Source organism: Athalia rosae, chromosome 5, assembly GCF_917208135.1.
Source record: "Athalia rosae chromosome 5, iyAthRosa1.1, whole genome shotgun sequence".
Taxonomy (NCBI): Eukaryota; Metazoa; Arthropoda; class Insecta; order Hymenoptera; family Athaliidae; genus Athalia; species Athalia rosae.
Genome location: NC_064030.1, coordinates 1,894,253 through 1,914,503, shown reverse-complemented (window position 1 = coordinate 1,914,503; position 20,251 = coordinate 1,894,253). Strand labels below are relative to the sequence as shown.

General features: G+C 44.0%; 1 protein-coding gene across 5 annotated transcripts in view; it reads right to left on the bottom strand.

The window, feature by feature from the left end:
- The window catches only part of LOC105691228 (cholecystokinin receptor-like), a 43,496-nt gene that overhangs the window by 2,195 nt on the left and 21,050 nt on the right, over positions 1-20,251 (bottom strand). For all 5 annotated transcript variants that reach the window (XM_048656307.1, XM_048656308.1, XM_048656306.1 and 2 more), the window contains 3 exons: positions 7,731-7,845; positions 2,868-3,065; positions 715-891 (listed from right to left, as the gene is read on the bottom strand). In XM_048656307.1, the coding sequence (XP_048512264.1) occupies positions 715-891; positions 2,868-3,065; positions 7,731-7,845 (490 nt within the window). The remainder of the gene's footprint in view (positions 1-714; positions 892-2,867; positions 3,066-7,730; positions 7,846-20,251) is intronic.

The following is a 20,251-nucleotide window of genomic DNA, read 5'->3' as shown; positions in this document are numbered from 1 at the left end:
GGTCATCCCGTGTACGGGTTCACCCGTTAATCGTAATAAACGGGAGCCGGTAAAAATAAAGCAAAAGAAACGTCGAAAAATAAGGTCTGAGGAGAACTTGGTCCCTGTAACGAAGTACAACTGCCAAATGAAATATTAGTCTCCAACTATTCGACGGTGTCTCCCGTTGGTACGGCTCTTCCAAGATTCGGGATTAAATGAACGAAAAAAAAACCAAAAAAAAGAACAAGTTTTCTTTACCCTCAAAAATTGTATCTCGGAAGAAGAAGAATGAAACAAAAAAAAAAGAAAAAACAATGAACAGAAAAAAAAACCCCGCACAATTTATCATTCGTTTTTATCCTTTACACGCACGCACGAATATTTTTTGTTTGCGCGCGATGAACCGGACGTGGACTCCGATACATCGCATATTTATATACATATTTAGAACGAACGCTTTGAAACTCTGTATTTATTCACCGCGCCCGATTGGAGGGAAAAAACTTCACCCATCCCCGAGAGTTGTATGACTCGAGAGATTCGTGAGGTTTTCCAGCGGTATGAAGAAAAAAGAGAAAAAAATAGAAAAACTCTAGCTGAGGGGCAACCCGATTCCATTTTCGAAGGTCTGCGATTTTTGCGGATCCTTCTCACCTCGTGAAAGGTAAGGAAACGGAGGGGGGGGGGGAAGGAAGGGGTGAAATCCGTGAGGACGTCAAACTTCACACTCACGTGGCCTCTGATAGCTCGAACTGTGCTGAATCTCACGTCGGCGTAACTTCGTAACGATTAACGAATATGCCAACGTCATCATTATCAATGGTACGATCAGTAACACGACGTCGAGAAATATGTTGAACGCTCTTTCCGCCGCGATGCTCGGCCAATCCTCCCTGCACTTCTGCCTACCTGCGAAAAAAGTAGAAGACAAATGAAACGCGAGAAGAATTTGAATGCAATAAAGTTGAAGAAACGCACAAGGCGAACCATACGATTCAAAGTAAACGTCTGGTATGCATCTGATGCAAACCGAGTCGAGGGAATTTTTTATAATTTGTTTATTCGTTAATATTTCAAGTTTATATTTGTTTGAAAAGATGCGATGGAAGGACGAGCTGGAATAAGAGAAATACTAGAGGGATAATATCCTCGTGTGTCCGATTGATCGATACGATTGACGTGTTCTTTCTCCTTTAAAAAAAAAAAAAAACGCGCGTTCCCTTTGCGGTGGGCAAACGAAGCCACTGTTCCACCGAATCAATGAGTCGCGCGAATATAGGGGTCGAGGCGATGGCAGGTTTAATTGCCTATTAATTATTATCAGCTCGACACCAAATTATCCTCGGATCACAACCTCCATTTGTTCATGCGAATTACTCCGCTGCTGCGCGGCGAGGAGGAGCGCGTAGACGAATATCGGCGAGCGCCTGTAAAACTTTGTTCGAATAGGCTTCGGAGGCAGGCGGAGAGAACTCAACCCCCGGCCCGACTGGAATCACCGATATTACGTTAGTGGTGAAATTGCTGAATCGACCAAATCACGACCAACGCATATACATATATGTATGGGAATACCCTATCCCCCCCTCTCCCCCCCCCCACACGACGAAGCATCACTCTCGTTTTTATCCACGTGTATTTCTCTCAATTTCTTATTCATGCGTGAAATGCCAAGTTTTTCCTTTCTTTTTTTTTTTCTGTTGTTAATTTGACGATTCAAATTCCTTCGCTCGTTGGATTTTTATACCACCATTGTACTCGTGTGCGCATTTTTTTTTTTTTTTTTACATTTTTACAACGCAAGGGAACATCGTTCCGCAGAGAATATTATACGCAGAATGTGAATTGAAATATTTTGATGCATATTTTGATGCAGATTTAAAGCGCTCCGCAAAACGGGTGCAAGTATCACCGTGAGTTGCACGTGAAACTGTTACGCCGTCATAAAGTTTATCCTTGGAAAATTTTCAACGAGGCGTGCGCACACTTGAAGCATAAATTACGGCGAGAACGGAGGAATGTTATTGTATAAACCGTATGACCATGTTTTTCTTTATTCATTTATTCTTTTTTTTTAACATTTTTCCGCTCCTCCCCGGGGGCTCTCCTAAATCTAGCGTCCGTGTCGGGTCGCGAAGAAACCGGGAAAAGGTGAGAGGGAGAAAGCGAGCGAAAAGAACGAAGGGAGGGTGGGTCGAAGGGTCTGGTAAAGAGGAATAGGGGAAAGAGCGGGTATCGCTCGGGACTTTAGCTCACAAATCCCACGGGAGCAAACGACACAAGAGGCATTTAATAATTTTCGCAAAAATAGTAATAAAATGTCACCGTAGAACGAGGTGGTCGTACCGCGGAGCACTTTGTGAATCACCGGCTACGGCGGCCCCGCCAACGGTGGATATCGCGAATTCGCTCCGAGAAAATATAAAGAGGGATAAATTTATTACACTCCTGGGTACGAAGCGCGGGACTCCGGGGTACGCCGCGTAGCTCCGGTGGAGGAATACGATTGTCGTAAAGCCACGTAATAAGCTATGATCTCGAAATTCAAGAGGAATCGCGAAATCTATGGGAGGAGGAAAAAATTAGAAAAAAAAAACTCCGGTGTCCCACACGCGGCGAGCGAAAAATAAGCGTAAATAAAAATAACTAAACAAATGTATATGTAGAAAAAACGGTGGAGAAAATTGCCCCGGAAACATTCGGGGATATAAACTGAAGGTAAGCTCCGGCGACGGGCGCGGATGGCGTGTAGAGCGATAAATATTGATTCAAACTGGGGCGATAAAAATAAAAGCAAAATAGGTGGAAAGGAAATAAAGTCGGAGCGGATCGGGACTGGGTGGGTATTAGGGGTTCGCTTCGGTATATATTCGCGCTTTCCTTACCTCCGCTGATCTCCTTGAGGCTCGAAACAACGAGGATCGGGGCGTTCCAGACCAGACTCGCCGCCCAGACTACGGCGATCATCTTGCAGGCGTGACATCGAGTCTGCCAACGACGGGACTTCAGAGGCCTGCAAATCGCGAAGTATCTCTCCAGGGATATCGCCACCAGAGTCCACACGCTAACAGACACGGAGACCGCTGAAACATTGCGATAAAAAACGGGTGAACACCCGCTACAAATTACGGGCGATACGATGATTTCGTACGACGAAAAGCGCGCTCCGCTGCGAAGTAGTAAAGCCAAGCGTATGCTCAGCCACGATATCCCGCGCGCGTACGCCGTAGTAACTCGAGTAACAAATGTTGGGAATGCGTAACGTTCGATAACGGAATATTTCCAGCTAAATTTCGTTGTACGGATGCTTCACTTTCGTATCAATGGACATTTTTTCTGCGAAATTAGCGAGGAATTACGAGGCGGGCGAATTCGTGCGAGGGGGGGAGGTAGAGGTTACGCGTACATACATATGTAACGCCAGAAGTTGCCGGTAGGCACGAACCGTATAATTTACCGGGAATGGTGAACTCCTATTCCCGAAACATTTTAACCGCGTGTACCTATATCCTAGAAAGCCAGCATCTGCGTACAGCCGCGAAACCCGTGAAATAACAAAGCCTTCGAGCAGACGTTTAACATACTCTTGTACACAGTCGAAATCACCCAAGGATACAACAGCGAGGCGCGTCAACGCGAAAGGATCCTCAGGTTTCCGCTACGACGATTCCCAGCCATTTACACCTCATCACGCGCGCGCGTTAGGATTCAATTTCCAGTACGAAACGTGTGAATTTGATTTTAAAGATGACGGGAAACAATAAGAAAAAAAAAGAAAAAAAAAAAGCGCGAGCCAGATTGTTCGGATTTAGGCGTCAGCGGGGGAGAAATTTGTCTCGAATGTGTCTGGAATTGTGTAGACATTAAACATACATGAGGGTCAGTGTCGCGCGAGGCGTTTCAACCCTCGGTCCCCCGCGTAGCCGCATGTGTGCGATAAAATAAGTGCATTATTTTTTGTCCCCGTTTTTTGGTTGTCAAGCTTGCCTCGTAATTCTCGGAGCCCCTTCACCTTGTCCCTGTCACTTTCCCGTACCGTTTTCATCCCGTTTTCACGGCTCCGCGTTGTACAGTGAGAAGCAAAAACTAATCGGCAAGCTTTCCGCAAAAACAGTTTCCCTTCTCGCGCTGCAAAGCTCAAGGCTCTCGGCCTGCACCGTCTCCGTCTTCGTTCCCCGCAACATTTTGCCCCGGCGAAAGCTCGCGCCTCGCTTATTTGCCGTCTGCCGCTCGTTTGCCCCGCCTCGCGCCTCTTCCCTCTTTCCGAGGTAAGTCGGTTTTTCCACCCCTCTCCCACCCCACCCCCACCCCCCCTCCTTATTTTCACCCTCCTTTTCGCGGAGGCAGTAAAACCTGTACAGGTGAAACGAGGCCGAGTTTCGAGATATTCGAGTGTCTCTGCGGAGTCCGTTCGTCTCGGTGGCTATACTAGCCCCCCCCCCCCCCCCCCCCCCCCCCGGAAGTGTTGGCTGGGGTCTCGTTAAGATAGCGTCCCCAAAAACTCGCGAACAAACCCTCGGCGGAAGTAAAACCAGCCCAATTTTTCCTCTCTCCAGGTACTTTTCGAGGAACCGTGTGGTCCTCCGCGCGACCGACCGATATATCTCGTATGTACGTACATACCCTCGCTCCGTACATAAGGTCCTCCTCGAGGTTCTCCTGAGATCGATCTCCTCGATCCGCATCGCCGCGGTTCTTTATCTAACTTAACCTTCCCGCGGTCCAGAAAATCAGTTTGTTGCATTTCCTCGAGGACCAATTTAACCAAACTCGTTTTAAGCCAATCTTCTTCCGGTATGTTTCGTTTTCCTGGTTTTTTTTTTTTCGCCTCTCTTTCCTTCCCTTCTTCTTCTTCTTCGAGCACTAATTGCACACCAAGTCAGCGGACAACGAATATCAGACGCGACTGAAGGAAAAGAATGCCGCTAAGGTCGTCCGGTTCCCAAAGAATATTGTTGAGTACCTATTTTATTTCTCAATCGTAAACCGTATCCATATACCATATTAATTTGGTTATACTCGGAAAGTTTTGAAATTTACGAAACGGTGAAAAGCTGCGATGATTTAGAAGTAATAATTTTTTGAAGCGTGAGCTATAAACCACCTACTTGTGAGATAATAAAAAACTTTCCCGGCGCAGACGGTTTTTATCCTGTTAACTTGAGGGTTTATTAGAAACTCTAATACTTTGAATTTCATTTCTCCTCGGCAGCTTTCCTACCAGCGGATATTCCGAATAAATTTCTCCGCGGTAAGAAACTAGCGTTCTTTCACCATGGGAAGAAAAATGATAAAGAAAAAAGAAGAGAAGAAAAAAACAACCGGGAGAAAATACGAAATATATATCTTTCTCGGTGACCCATAACCCCGTATAACTTGTGCTTGAAATTTTTACGAAAACACATGATCCCGTCTGCATCGGATTTTTTTTCACCGCAAAAAAAGCAAAGCAAAAAGATAATCTGAAATCGTTCGATGTTTCGAACGTTGCAGACCAGAATAGGACGAAACGGAGTGAACGAACTCTCTCTGTGGTCCTTTCTAATTCTGCAGGGGGGGATACACCATCACCGTTGAGTTTACGAGGGAACCGAAGAAAATCCCCAAAATTGCCACGTGACCCACTAGTCGTCGCATAAGCCGGCAAACGATACGTACGTTGTGTATATACCTCAGGCCACAACCGGCTCTGCATCAGATCAATGAATGCCACACGGTCTGTACGAGTCGTCTCACGATCAACCGGGGACTTTGAAAGGTTCTCCCTACTTTCCTGCGCCCCGCCAACCTCCACCCCCCCGCGAAAGCAAGCGGCGCTCGACAATCAAGCGGAATTGTCGAGTAATCTTCTTATTGTTAGGGAGCATCGAAAGCCCAAAGCCTCGCCGAGATTCAGCGCACATATATGTGCGAGCGGGAGAGACACACACACACCCCCGCGCACACGTACGTGTACCACGTATTATACATCTTTAAAGAGAAAACCGCGGGCAAAGCGCGCGATCGTCGGGCGAACTGCAGCTGATGAGAAACTGGGTCGTCTTCATTGTCGAGTGAAATCTTTGTCGCCGCACGTATTTTCATGTATAATACACGCCCCCGTCACCTTTTCAATCCTCCTAGCCGAGCCGAGTAAGAAAAGGCCTTAATTATATCCGCGAGAGGCTCATCTCCCGTCGGCCGATGCTGCGCTGGAATCTCATTCACGTCGTTGTATATGTATATCGGTGGGGTATATCCCCGCTGCGGGTACGAGCCGGTATCCGCGCGAGGAGCAGCTATTTATCAGAAACTGAGATGCTCGACGCTCTCGCAATTCATCCTTCAACTCGAGTCGAGGCCCGACTCAACTCAACTTCCGGTTCGTGATTTGCATATTACCAACTCGCGTCGAATAACCGCGAGCCTCGCTCTAACCGACGCACACAATCAAAGTTATCGCCGGCCCTTATGTACCCCCGATCGTTACATTCCTTATTGTACATACCTATATATATAGAGACGGTGTAGCGAACGGATCTACAAATTCATGCAAATTACCCACCGTGGAATTATGTTTGGCGGGCTCGGTTGAGCCAGGATTAATTACAGTTACATTAACGACCATCCGGCCATTTTGTTTTTTCTGATTATCAATCGTTCGTTTTTATTTTCTATCCTTCCTTCTATTTTCATTATTTTCATTTCATTATTTTCGTCCCGAGGGATGGGACGTAATAGCCGAGATTTATGTAAATCTTCAAAGTTGTCCCAGCGCTCTATTCTCCCCACGCTTGTGTCACTATCCAACCTTTTACAGATCGTCTTATCAATTTTTTTTTGCTCCTCTCTTTTATCTCCCCCTTTCATTCAATTTAATTGAATCCTACAGTCTCCTAGTTTACTACTTCTTTTCTTTTTTTTTTTTTCTTTTTCTTTATTTACAACACGCCGGTACGTACAAACATGCGCCGGTATATAAGTGGGCGAATGATAGAAGATCCCGCTACTCTTCGAGTGCTACTTGATCCTCTTGCAAATAAAACACAAACGACTCTGATCTTTTCCTTTCCTATAATATACGGGTCGCCATCTCATAAATCGCTCGTCTTCAATTTTATACCTTCAATTTTTAACTCGCCCTCCTCCGCTGCGACGAGAAATTTTTTGCCAATCGCTTCTCTTTTTCTCCACCCCTTGTCAAACTACACGATCCACTCGTTAGAATCGTCTGTATTCAATTTCACCTGATCACATCGTTCGAACAACGATCATTCGTGTCCGATTATAAAAATATCGGATTCTGTTTTCTTCTTTAATTATTTATCACGATCAGTTTATTTTTTTTTTTTTCCTCTACACGTTCCAATCCGGATCTCGAATTTTGTTCGATCGACGTAATTGGAAACTCGCTGAGAATCGGACGGACCTCATTAGGATGTTTGAGTGGGAAGTGACTAATTCTCGGAAAAATTGAAATCTCTCGTTGCGAATGAAGAGAAATTCTTCAATCGGCGAACGAATTCGTTTCGAGAAACGTAGAAATGTAGGTTCGATAAGCTGTCAGTGGGTATAATTAGGGAAGTTGGCGAATTCGATTTGCCGAAAGGTTCTGCATGATATATCTGGGTGTGCGTAAAATGAATACAGGTACGTCGACGTACTCGGATCGGTGTGTATCTCGTAATGGACGTGATACGTGTATATAGGTAACCCCGCCGCGCGTGCCGGCACGTGGAATGAATAAGGTCGTGGCGAAGGTCTCTTACCTTGAAAGTAGGGGATCAGCCTGCACATCGTGGTGCCAAAGACGAAATTCTTCAGCATTTGTCCCAAGAGAGTGAACGGAATACAAAATACACCGAGCAGCAGGTCTGACAGGGCCTGAAACAAAAACATGAACTTGTCTTCACGTGATTGAAAATGTGAAAAGAGGACGAAAAATATCAGTCGCGAAATTAGACGCGAGTTTTCTCCTATCAGCGAACGAACAACATCTCGGAGATATGTGGAGCGAAGGATATATCTAGCGAAGTATAGATACGTAATACCTCTTAATGCGAACAATACGAACTCGCAAAACTCGCTCTTCTTCGACAAAGTGGAACGGAATACCAAGTAGATCGCGAACGACGTCTCCGCCACATTTCTTCACAAAGAAAATTAACAAACTCTTCAAAATTCCGGCTGCCTCTTCTCTCTACCCTGCAGTGTACAGAGGGGTTGACGATAAAAATATTAAAAAATATATAAGCTCGGTCTTATACCCTTTGGACACCGCGCGACTGTTTTCCTTTTTTTTTTTTTTTATTTTCTCTTTCTATTCTTTTCATTTTTCATTTTTCCTCGCGGAAGGGGACGAGGTCGTACTCCCAGACCCCTTGAGAGATGTCGCGGTTATCTCCCGTCCGTTTTTTTTTTTTTTGTTTTTTACTCATTTCTTCATTATTTATTTCTTCGCATCACCTCTACTTTTTATTTCTATTGTATACCTACTTTCAACTTTTAATGAGCAAAGGCGGAAACAAAAGTCCGGATTTTTCGGGGCTCGGGAGAAAATGCTCTGTTCTTAAGAGGTATGGTAATGATATATATCTATCTATTTATTGTATACAACATTGGCTGATTTGCATTTGAACAAAAGTATGCAATTATCGCAGGAGAGAAACGATTATCTCGCAAGAGTCTCGCAATTGTTTCTCTAAATTTCAACCTCCGGAACGAACGAGTTTTAACAGTTGCTAGATTATCCGCTTTATACCATACCTACCCACCTACCTACCTACCCCCCTACTTATCTAGCTATCCACGTAACCGTAGCTATACGCCACCCTATACTTCGTCGCGAATCGCTTGCGGTGTAATTACAGTCAAACACTCAACTTCACTCGCGCTTTATAGATCGACCCAGAGGCTTATTGTCGGTGGACTTATAATCCCCCTGTTTCTCGCAATAATGGTTTTATCATAGGAAATTAGCTAAATCTAATGTACCTACACCTACCAGGCACTAACTGTGCCGTGGAAACCTTTAACATAGGCCGGTGGAAACCCAACGATGGTAACTATGAGGCGAGTCATCCAGAAATACCGGTATCGTCGGATTTATACATTGACAAAAAAAAGAATTGAATTAAAACTTGAACAAATACCGTTGACGAAATTATACATTAACACATTATCCGGTTGGTTCAGTCCGCGCTAACAGTTTTTTTTTTTTCTCTGCTCATTCTTCTAAATTCAACAATGGATTTGTAAACTTTACGCTTCGCGCGGGAACGCGTACAAACTTTTTTGAAAAGTTTTTTTTTTTCGACTTCCAACTAAATTAACCCCAGTTGTGCTCCGAGTGTCCGCCGGGAGAGGAAAGGGGATGGGTGGGGGAGGGTTGCGGAGTACAAAGTACCTCCGAACAGCTGTATTATAGTTGGTCTCGTAATTATGCGATTCGAGAAATTATATTATTATCCCATCTGTGGTGAGAAAATTAAAGACAATAAGCGCAGCTGGGGTCGGTTGGATTATTTTTTTTCCGTTCTTTTTTTCTGTTCTTTTTTTTTTTCTGTGTTGCAAAGATGAAAGGAAGGGAGAAAAAATAGAAGAGATTCGACCGCGGGTGCTATTAATTGCGTTGAAAGGAATTGCGTGTAAATGGGATTTTCGTTCGATTCTGTGTAGCCGAATTAACGGTAGTGCGATGTAATTGTGGGTATACAAAGGAACGAAAACGAGGGCCGTATTGTAATAACAATTTTTATTCGCGTCTGAGGAGCGAAATTTTTTCGCGTTCAAAAAAGCGCTCGGCTAATTGGCGCTAAGGAAGGAAGAAACAAACAGCGTTGTTGTAATTATGAAAAGAAATCGCATGAACCACGAAAATTACCGAGGCTTCGCGTACGTGTATATTAAGGATTTGAAATAACGATCATCCTCGGAACGGCGCAAAGAGAAGTCAATTTTACGACGACGACCGGATCCATTCCTCGTAAAATACCGAACGTCTTCTTTATGTACATAAAGTTTTATCGTTTCTCGTGTAGCGCACTCACGCGAGGCAATGTTCGTAGCAAATCTTGCAGAAAATATATCTACACACGTACGAAATGTGTATAAAAGTACACAGGGTGTACACAGGTGTGCGTGTGTGTATGTGTGTGTGTACATCAATTCTCATTCAACGATACAAACAATTTTCCGTGCAAAGGGAATCGTCTGCAGGGATGAAGAAGATTACTTAAAAGACTTTAACCCGGCACTCGGGCGATTCAACTGTACCGATGCACCGCACCTGCAGCTGTTTGCGCCCGGGTTAAATGAAAATGAAAAATATATACGCCCGGCGAAGCTCGGAGCATTTAACATCAGCATCCGAGAAGAGGACCTGCATTTTATGCACATACGTTACTTTCGCCCCGATAAATTTCGCGTAAATCCAAACACCGCAGCCACTCGCGCTATCTCACCGAGCTGCACGTGCTCTGTACCGGGGGGCGCGATTCGTCTCCGTGCACTTTACAGATTGTTCGCAAAAATCCGCTTGATCGTGCGATTATAATTTGGCGATGAATTTTCTCCATTCGTTCGCTCCAGCGACGGTACGCGGCTCGGATGATAGAACGGAAGATTCGAGGGGCGTACGGAGGGTGTAACGGGCATAAGGTTTATAAATGGCGTCGTGTCCCGCGAGGAGGTTTGCAAAGTCATCCGTTAATTGAAGAGTTAAGCCAGCGTTGATTCGAGGTTTCGTTCCCGAGGGAAAAGCCGAGGGATGTACTACACACGGGGTCGACTGGTGAAAGGGTCTCCGGGTTCTCGGGATCTTCCAGACCTCTGTGCTGGTCTAGTCGCCACGCGATTAAGCATCCCCAAAGCACTAGGACTTTGCGCGCGTGAGTGACGGGGCGCAACCATCCTCTCCCCACCCCACCCCACCCCCATTACCCTGGAACACCCCTTTTAACCAAAGCAGTCAAAAACCTAAGACCAGACAACGTCCAGACGGGACGCGAAAACTTCCACTACGTGCATTGTATAGCTCGTACATGTACATGGCGAGTGTGCGTCACCCGAACGGAATACAGAGTCGGTGGAATTCAGCAGCTCCGCGTTCAAAGTGAAATTTCGAATTTTCGACGAAATTTCGGACGACCCGCGAGTCGGTCGATCGAATAAAAACTCATGCGAATGAAGAGATCGGTGAAAAAAGAGTGGATCGATTTTTGAAAAAAGATCCGCGTCGTTCGAAATGTTTTTGATAAGAACGCGGGAGAAACGAATCTAGGTACATACGTACGTATAGAAGTACATACCTAGTTGTTTTTGGTATAGCGAGAATTAAGGGCTATAAGCGTCGCTTTAAGGATTGACCGTAACGCTTAAACCGGATCCCCCGGCAGAATCCTGTAATCTATTAGGATTTCATAGCAAGACCTTAAAACCTGCGATTTAACCTCGCCTGAGGGAATAACCTTGCATCGATTACGCGAGCGAACAGCGAAACCCTGCAGGTTAAGGGAATAGCAAGAAAACAACCCATTCTTCACCCGAGAGAATAGAAATTTGTTTGGCTGTACGTACGGCTATACCACATCCGCAAAAGCGGAATGGGAAGAGAGGTCCCAAGGCCTATTCGAACCTGGCACCCGACTTGGGAATAAAATTCTTTTGATAATTGGAATCGATTGTGCTCCGTTTGTACTTGTTTGTGCAATTTTGTTTTTTTATTTTTTCGTTTGCACCTCGAACAAAAAAAATTACAGCGTTTTCAGAAAATTGACCGGCTTTTTGATTTTAATTTTCGAGGAGGTTATTCAAATTCCGAACAAAAGTAACAGCGAGGCGCACGTATAAGATCTTCGACGACGTCAAAGATCTTTGTAAAAAGATCCCGTCTCCGCGGCGGATGGCGATGTACAGGACTTTTCCATTATCACCGTATATGGGTACCTGTAGTTGAAATCCCAAAAGAATCGTGACGATCGGAAAAAAGTCTATAAACTGGCGATCTTTAATATCGTGATATTTATTCGACGTGGTATCGTCGTTGGGCATTATTCGGATCGCTAATGCCTTCGAAAATCCCGGAAATATTAAACCAATTTTTCATCATATCGGCGACGAGGGATGAGAACGTACTCGCATCCCTTCCAGCTCAGCCCGTCCAATGGCGGGACACGCCGCGAATCCCATCGCGTAACTTTCCTCTTTTCATCATTAACGTTACTATTATTATTTACTTTTAATCTCCTTCGGCGAAGTCGCCGTTTTTTCAAATGTAGATGAACGATCAAGTTGACTTTCGCGGTCCAAAGAATACAGAAACTGTACATCGCAACACCCCGTTGCGATGTACCGTTTGTCGAAGCGGGGAATGGAGAAAATATTTTCGGAAAAAATTGAAAACGTCCGGAATGTACGGACCAAGGGTTGGTACGCGGGTGCCGTCATTCGCAACAATAACGTGGAATTTTTCGACGACATATACCACACGACGAAATCGATGAAATATCTAGTTTTCAAGAATTCTGGAAACGGTGAACGTTAAAGGGAATGTAGCCGTCTCGTCTTTCGTCGTGGAGTCGTACCTCGGCGTTCAGATTGAATAGACAAAATCTACCTTTGCGGTACGCATATGTATACACAGATAAGTGTACGAATGTAGCCATTTCTGTATTGTATACCCAGAGACATTAAGACGAATGATACGAAGGTTAGGAAAGCAGTTGGCGGGATTCAGTGCGCGGCTCTTTCCCTATCTCCCATTCATTTCTCCGTACCCACCTTTGGAATGGTAACGTGTTCTACGTGTACGCGAATACCGCGCGTACGAACATACTTATATATAGGTGTATAATATGTGACTGGTGGTAACGCGCCGGTTCAACTAAACGACACTCCAGGCAAACCCTATAAACTCTCTTCATACCTTATACCACCCCCCCCCGCCTGTATAAATGTATACGTACACCCGGTCCGCACGGTTTACTGACTACACAACTAACTACTCGCGATCTAAGTTTCTGCCCTACTGAATATAATTAAATCTTATCGCTAGCGTTACTCCCCTTGTTCCATGTCTCCCCTCTATATAGGTACGTACGTACCTTTTGAACCACATCTCGGTATAACGCTCCCTGTATCTTAAGCCTACTCCCCTCCCCCACCCCCTTCCCCATCAGTTTCTCTTCTTTAAATAACTCGTCTCGGAAAATGGATGCTCGATTAAACCTATGCGGTTGAAAAATTTATAACCGTTGAACAAAAATAGAAATTGCTGACGAGAGGAAAAAAAGCGTTGCTTTTCGAACGTTTTGGAATAACGGGACAATGGCGGATATTAGGTAGCCGATACTCCCTTCTTCTCCGTTCGTTTCCTTTTCATCCCTTCTTTTCGCATTACAACCAACCAGGGCTCGGACGCAAGTTAAGCGCACTATTCCCGCGACAAAATCCCTTCAAATTTATCGCCATTCCCTCCCTCCTCTATTTTTCGTCTTCACTCTTCTCCTTTTTTTCACTTTATTTTCCTCGCTCGCTCCGTGGCCAACGCCGGCCCACCAAATCCCGGCGAGGACACAACGCCCTGTATAACAACGACGCGGTATGCCGCTATGCCCCGTATAATGCAATTCAACTTCGGGTAAAATGCATTCCATGCAAAATCGTATATATTTATCTTCGTTTACGACAAAATCGAAAGAAAAGGGGAATAATAAATGTCCGGTAACCGAGAATAAAGTGCGAATACGTTACACGTATAAATATACAGATCTTATTTTCCAGTATAACGTTGCATTTTTGACGTTCCTTATTATCGGAATAAAACATAACTCTTCTCGCAGCGATCCGGTACGGATTTAGCCAAATTTTTCTCTCGCTTTTTTTTCGGCTTTCTCGCTATCACACCGACGGTTTTCACGGATACCTATCCCATATCGTGTGCATTACCGCGTTTACTGACAAGCGATATTCAAGGAGAGCTTCCACACTTTCTCCGGTATCCCTATCAGCGCGGGAGAAAAGCTCAGAAGATGAGAGAGTTTCATTCTCACATCACGCGGTTGGTATAAAATAGCCGCCGTATAACGGTAACCGCTATACGAATCTCTCTACCTTTGAAACTTTCAACGAGAACTCGGTGTATATTTTACTGTTGAGATAAGCCGGATGCAATGGAGCATCTCCCACAGCGAAGATACTTATCCTTTTCTTCAGCTATTCGCTTCCATTTTTATGTATATTATATAACCGTCTTTTCTTGCCTGTATAGGTATAAATAAAATACACCCTTTCAACGATGTACACGCTATTTCAACCGTCATTAAATCCGACCACGATATTCGAACGAGTCGCATTTTCTAGTCAGGATTCACATGGTTTCGTAATTTTATAAAGACAATCGTGGCTCTCTACAACGTGCCCGTGTTCGGCCTCTCTCCGCAGAAATTTCATTCTTACGAGCTCTATTTTCCGCAATCCTCCAGCATCGGGTTATAAATAATGATTCCATTTTTCTCTCTACCACATTTTCTGTGTCAAGTACCCTTTATACATGTATACGATCCACCGCAGAGGGTCCATACCAATCGAGTGAATCGGAGCGGATCTAATAACTTTACACCGGCGAATTTATAAATATTCCTCGTCAAATAATACGATCGAGTGAGAGAAATGTAGTCTCATTCAAAACGGTTCCAAAAATACAAAAAAGTAACAGAACAAAAAAAAAAGGGACCAAAAAACATCGCGATCCCCTTTCCACGTCGATTTTGAAACATGCCGGAAATTGCAACCCCTGCAGATAGCTGTGCTCGACGAAAAGGTGTGAAATATTATATTATTATTATTGTTGTTATTATTACTATTATTATATGTGTATAAATGTGCGCGAAATCCGCGATACCGGTATATGTACATACACACGTATTACATTACGTACCTACTTCCACGATGGAGGTACACAAAAGTCGCGGATTCGGATCGTTTGGCATGTGGGCCATGGGGATTCGGTAACAACTTTTATTATTTAGGAGGAAAATTTTTACCCATGTACGGTTGGAGTTATTATAAACTACCGTCATTGCCCCATATGTGTATTTCTCTGAAATTTATGGTGTCTGACGTCCGCAGTTTTTTCATCTCTTTGAATGCATCTATCTATTTATTTATTTGCAATAATTTTGTCTCTTCATTCCAGCTCGATTTCCTGCAGCGTTATTTCTTTTTTATTCGCATGATCAATCCATTAGTTTGTCGCTTATTATTTATTTATTCGTTTTTTTTTTTTCAGAAGTGGCTAGTTCGGTCGAATTGATATTTCCAACTCGCTCCCTGCGACGGACTGATGAAGGAAAAAAAACGCAAAAGTGAATAAAAAAAAGTCAACCAAATAAATAAACTCGCCACTAATTAACACGGCTCTGTAATCTGTTAGTCGCGTTTGTTATCCGTCGATCGCGGGATAGCTTTATATTTTAGTCTCGACTCATTCACGCGCGTTCTCGAACAACTCCGTCGCACATGGCCTATATGTACTCCGTGGCGGACAGGGAGAGATTGCCGTGGATGAGAAAGAAAAAAAAAAAAAAAGAGTGAAATAAAAATGGCGGAAAAAAAACCAATGAGCTTGCACAAAAAAGTACCTCACCCCGTGCAGTTCGCAGCCTCGCTCTTTTGTCTTTTATACACTTTGAATTTCTCAAGCCGTTTTATTAAAAATCGGATTATATGGCGATGTGTATGTAGGTAGAACGCATAAGATAAATGAAGAAATTTCATAAGTTTTTTGTCTGAACGAGAATTATTCACATTTTTTCACGACCTTTGCGTCCTTTTTGATTTTTTGTAACGCACGGTACGGCTGAATAAAAATTTCGAAGGTATTCGGAAATTGAGTTATGATTTTTTATACTTCACTGGCATAGCACGCATCTTGAGGGGCCTCGGAAATCATGCTCAGATCACTCATTAACGCCAGAAGCTACGATTCGCGGTAAAAATCGCGAATTTCGACGTTTCCACCATTTTCAATATTTCTTGCCGAGGAAATCACTGAGGCGAAGAATAGGCGTCAATTAAATTGAGTTGGCAATAAAGCCCATCGAGCTATTCTTGATTTTTCACTTTTTGGATCGACAAATTGACGACAACTCGATGAATTTCGCGGATAGATCAATTTGCGTAATACGTTATAAATGTTTTTTCCTTTCGATTCATGTTTTTGAATTTTATTTCATCTTTTTCTCGGCAAGCGTGAATTTGATTTATACGTCGAACGAATCGCTTCCAATTGTATATGTATACAGCGCAAGTTCACAGAAAATCGAGTTTTCTAATCGGAAGGGTTTTCAACCGTAGCCTTCGGACCTCCGTCTACATTCGCTTCTTTCCGCCCCACACATTCTCTCACTCTATTTTTCTCTTTTCTCTCTTCTCTCTTCGCCTGTCTCGGCGTTAACTTTTCCTATCGGATATCCACTTTGTAATTTATGGGGTGCACGTGAGATGTGAGAGATACGCGCCCGCGCTCTATACCTACGTGAGACTTGCGAATTCGCACTAAAACAGCTTCCAGCATTCCGATCCCTCCCACCGTAGTAAATAGACGTATAGCCGTACCTATCCATCTATATTTTTCTCCCCCGTTCTTCAAGGGACAAAAATAAATTGTTCCAACTCCGTGGAACGTTGCAACGTAGGTTCCGCCGTTTGAATTATGATTTTTCGCAAGAAAAAATGAACGAACGAACGAACGAACACGTGCGATCGAAGGTAATTTTCCTGCATCCTTCAATCCCATCCGTACCCGCATAATGTATAACAAATGCGATAAGCTGATCGCGTGTGATTCTCGAAAGCGCTTCGGATAATTACGCTAAAAGTGGTCCACGGAGATCTTCGAGGTTTTCCCAATGATTCGGATCGGTGCCGTAGCTGTATCATATACGGCGGATAAAACGGCGATGTAAAACGTACGCGAGGATCGAGAGAGGGGGGAAGAAGGCCTGACCACGGGTGGTGAACTCCGAAGAGATAACGAGCGATAATTTGTTTCTCGGGACGTTGGCAAATGGCTTTTGTGTGTAGCGTGCAAAGATACCTACTACGTCCCTGCACTGGGTCGATTCTTATTTAAACATTTTCGAATTTTGATTCCGCCAGGCGCTCAAAAGTTTGGAAATGGTAAAAAAAGAAAAAGTTTTTCTAAGCTTTTCAAGTTTAGCGAGGTCTGAGATTTTGGAAAAATTTCTTTCCATTAATTTCCAATCATTAAAGCTCCTGCAATCTATCGAAGTTTCAAAATATCCTAAATACTGACTCCGTGGTAACGTCCGACGGAATAAACGACCGACGTTATTCTCCGCAGGGTTGTTCGGCGGTACGGGGGAGGGGTCGGTTCCTCCGTCCCGTTTCGTGATGTTTCTATACGGATACAAGCGAGACTCGTATGGGTTCGATCCACGTACGTGGTGTAGGTACGTATAGGTTTACAATGCTCGGTCCCCGAGCTCGCGGTTAAACTTCATCCCTGAATTTCTACTCGGTATACCTTTACACTCATACCGATTCTCTCGCGCGTTTTCGAGCTCTCTGAATTCTCTACGATTCTCCGGCAATTTACTGGAAATTCTCACCATTCTCAAGTGGCTTTTGGCCAGCTCGAACGGACGCGGCGTTACCGTTCACGGATACGATCCCACCGAAAGTGGCGAGCTCCGAAGCATCCAACTTCCGAAACCCGGGACAGTTATATGTACCTATGGGTGGATAAGTTTTCCTTACACTTCGAGTCCCCTGTATACCTGTATAACGCCCTTAGATATGTAACGCGAAGATGCCCGTACTCGTCTCCGTTGGTCGTTAAGGACGAACGTTCGTCGTGACGTCCCGGCAGCGCGTTCGCACTCGACGAAGAGGGAAAAATGGGGCCGGTGAAAAAACATCTGAGAGATGATAAGAAGCGAGTGTCTGAAGGCGTGTGCGTATCTCTTCCCTCCTCTCCTCTTTCGTTAGATTTTTTTCCAACGTAACACAAGCCCCGCAATTCTTCCACTATAGAAACTTTCGAAGTTTCCATAGCGAGTTTGCGCGAACGCCTAAAATTTCTTATAAAATTACAAAATGGAAACGATGAAATATCAAGCGGATAATATTATGCAAACGATATAATACATACGAACACGCGCCCTGCTCGCTCTCATTCTATTTTTTACTCTCCCTCTTTCTTCACTTCTCTTTTTTTCCTCGCTAGTATACACACGTAAGATATGGAAAGTTATTTCCCAACGGGAAAATTTATATATTATATATGGTATTCCCATACGTGTGTATATGTTGGGAGAAAAAAAAAAAGCAGAAGAAAACGAAGACCGTAATTCGCAGTCTTCCGCGATCATCCCTTAACGATTTTTCAGGAGGTTCGGCGTTTATCCACTTATATTAATCGGTTTTATATGCGGTCGCGCGTCCTTTCGCCCCAGAGTAATATCCCCTCTTAAATTTTATACATGAGAGTCGCCCGACTTCGGCCCGACACTTTGTGCGCCAAAAATCGATCTATCGACGTACCCGAGGGGCATAAATTCCAAGAAATCGAAAATATTGTGTCCTATCACCAGCTTCGGGATAACGAATTCCGCCACCTCCCTTGCGCCGCCGTTTTCTCGTACGTAACACCACATTTCCTCTGTGAGCAAATTTAATTGAATCCGCGCGTGGTAACAATTTTCAAACGTCAAACACGATCTTTGATTCAAGTCGACCGTTCATTTCTCTGATTACAATCGGGAGAAAGCAAAAAAAAAACAACGAAAAAAGGAAAGGAAAAAAGACGAAGAGATCCTTCCACTCGGGGTGACTGCGATCCAATACAAAGACGTCGGGAGTGACGATCTCCGAATTTTCAAAGAGAAACGGAAATATCTGACCTCTGAAGTTTTGTTGACGCACTCGATTTCCTCGAAATTGAAGTCTGAGCTTTCATTTCTGAAGCTAAATCGAATATGTTCGTTTGAGGAGAAGAGACACGGGTACGACGGGGGGACAAAGATCCTCATAAAATTATACTAACCGACGTTTTTATATCGAGAAAGCGGTCACCAGAATTCCCAACATTATATTCCGGGCGAGAGAAATTGGTTCAAAGGAAGAAAAAAGCTTCGCGATTATCCAGGTCATAAAACGGCGATGAGAAAATAAAAAGAACATAGAAAATAGGAGAAATACAAATGGGCGAAGAGGAGGTATATAAATGTTTTCTCTTCTCCAAAGTTATTTTCAAATACACTTACACGGGTTTTATACCGTGGATCACGCGGAAGCTTCGTCCCATAAGATATATGACTTATACATCCTTGATTTTTCCACGGCGAGAGTAGCGTTCGGGCGTTTTTCCGTTGCTCCGTTGGATCTACGTTTGACTTCCGGAATACCGTGAACTTCCGCAAGTTCTTCGATAGCGAAAAAAGAGCGAGAAAAAGGGGGTGAAAAAGAACGAATTCCCCCCATGCAGTGGGCAACCTTTTTCCCCGGGGATCAACCGTGATCGCTGTTCGTTCGAATTTATACACACCTACGTGTAACTGTGTCTCGTATATAGACGGGTGTATAAAGTGAACGAAAATCATACCTCCGGCTATTTTTGCAACGACGCACCACGTCGTCTCATCCCCCACGTATAAGAGCTGCGATACCCTCGTACGTTTTCCGACGGGAGAAACATTGCCGCTGCACTCGTCCTTCGGGGAAAAAACTACTGGGATTTCGTCATCGAAGAAGGTCGAGCTGCTCGGATTGCGTCGGCGTGACGCGTTGTTTGAAAAATTGCAACCGGCTATCGGCTATCGAGTCTCGAGGTATTCGCCGGTAGACGGATAAAATTCCTCGACACCATCGGCAACGAGATACAGGAATCTGATTCCCAACTTCTGAATCAGGTCACCCCTCTCGCGATTCGCGCCCCCGGATATTCTGTTTTTTTACGTTTTTTTACGTTTTTTTTTTTTTTTCTTTCTTATCTCTCACCTATTTCTCTTCTCTCGTATCACCATCGACGAGAAGTTCGTATTATATTATATATATATGTAACCTATATTATTTTTATTTCAAACTTACGAAGAGGGCAAAAAAATTTCCACTTCAATCTCGTACAACAACGAGGGTGGGAATGCAGCAATGTACCGGATTATGCGAGGGGTCTTTAATTTCGTTTCGAGCTCCATTTTTGTTTCAATTTTTCTTTTCTTTTTTCTTTTTTTCTCTTCTCTTGCAACTCTACATCGTGCAAACGCAG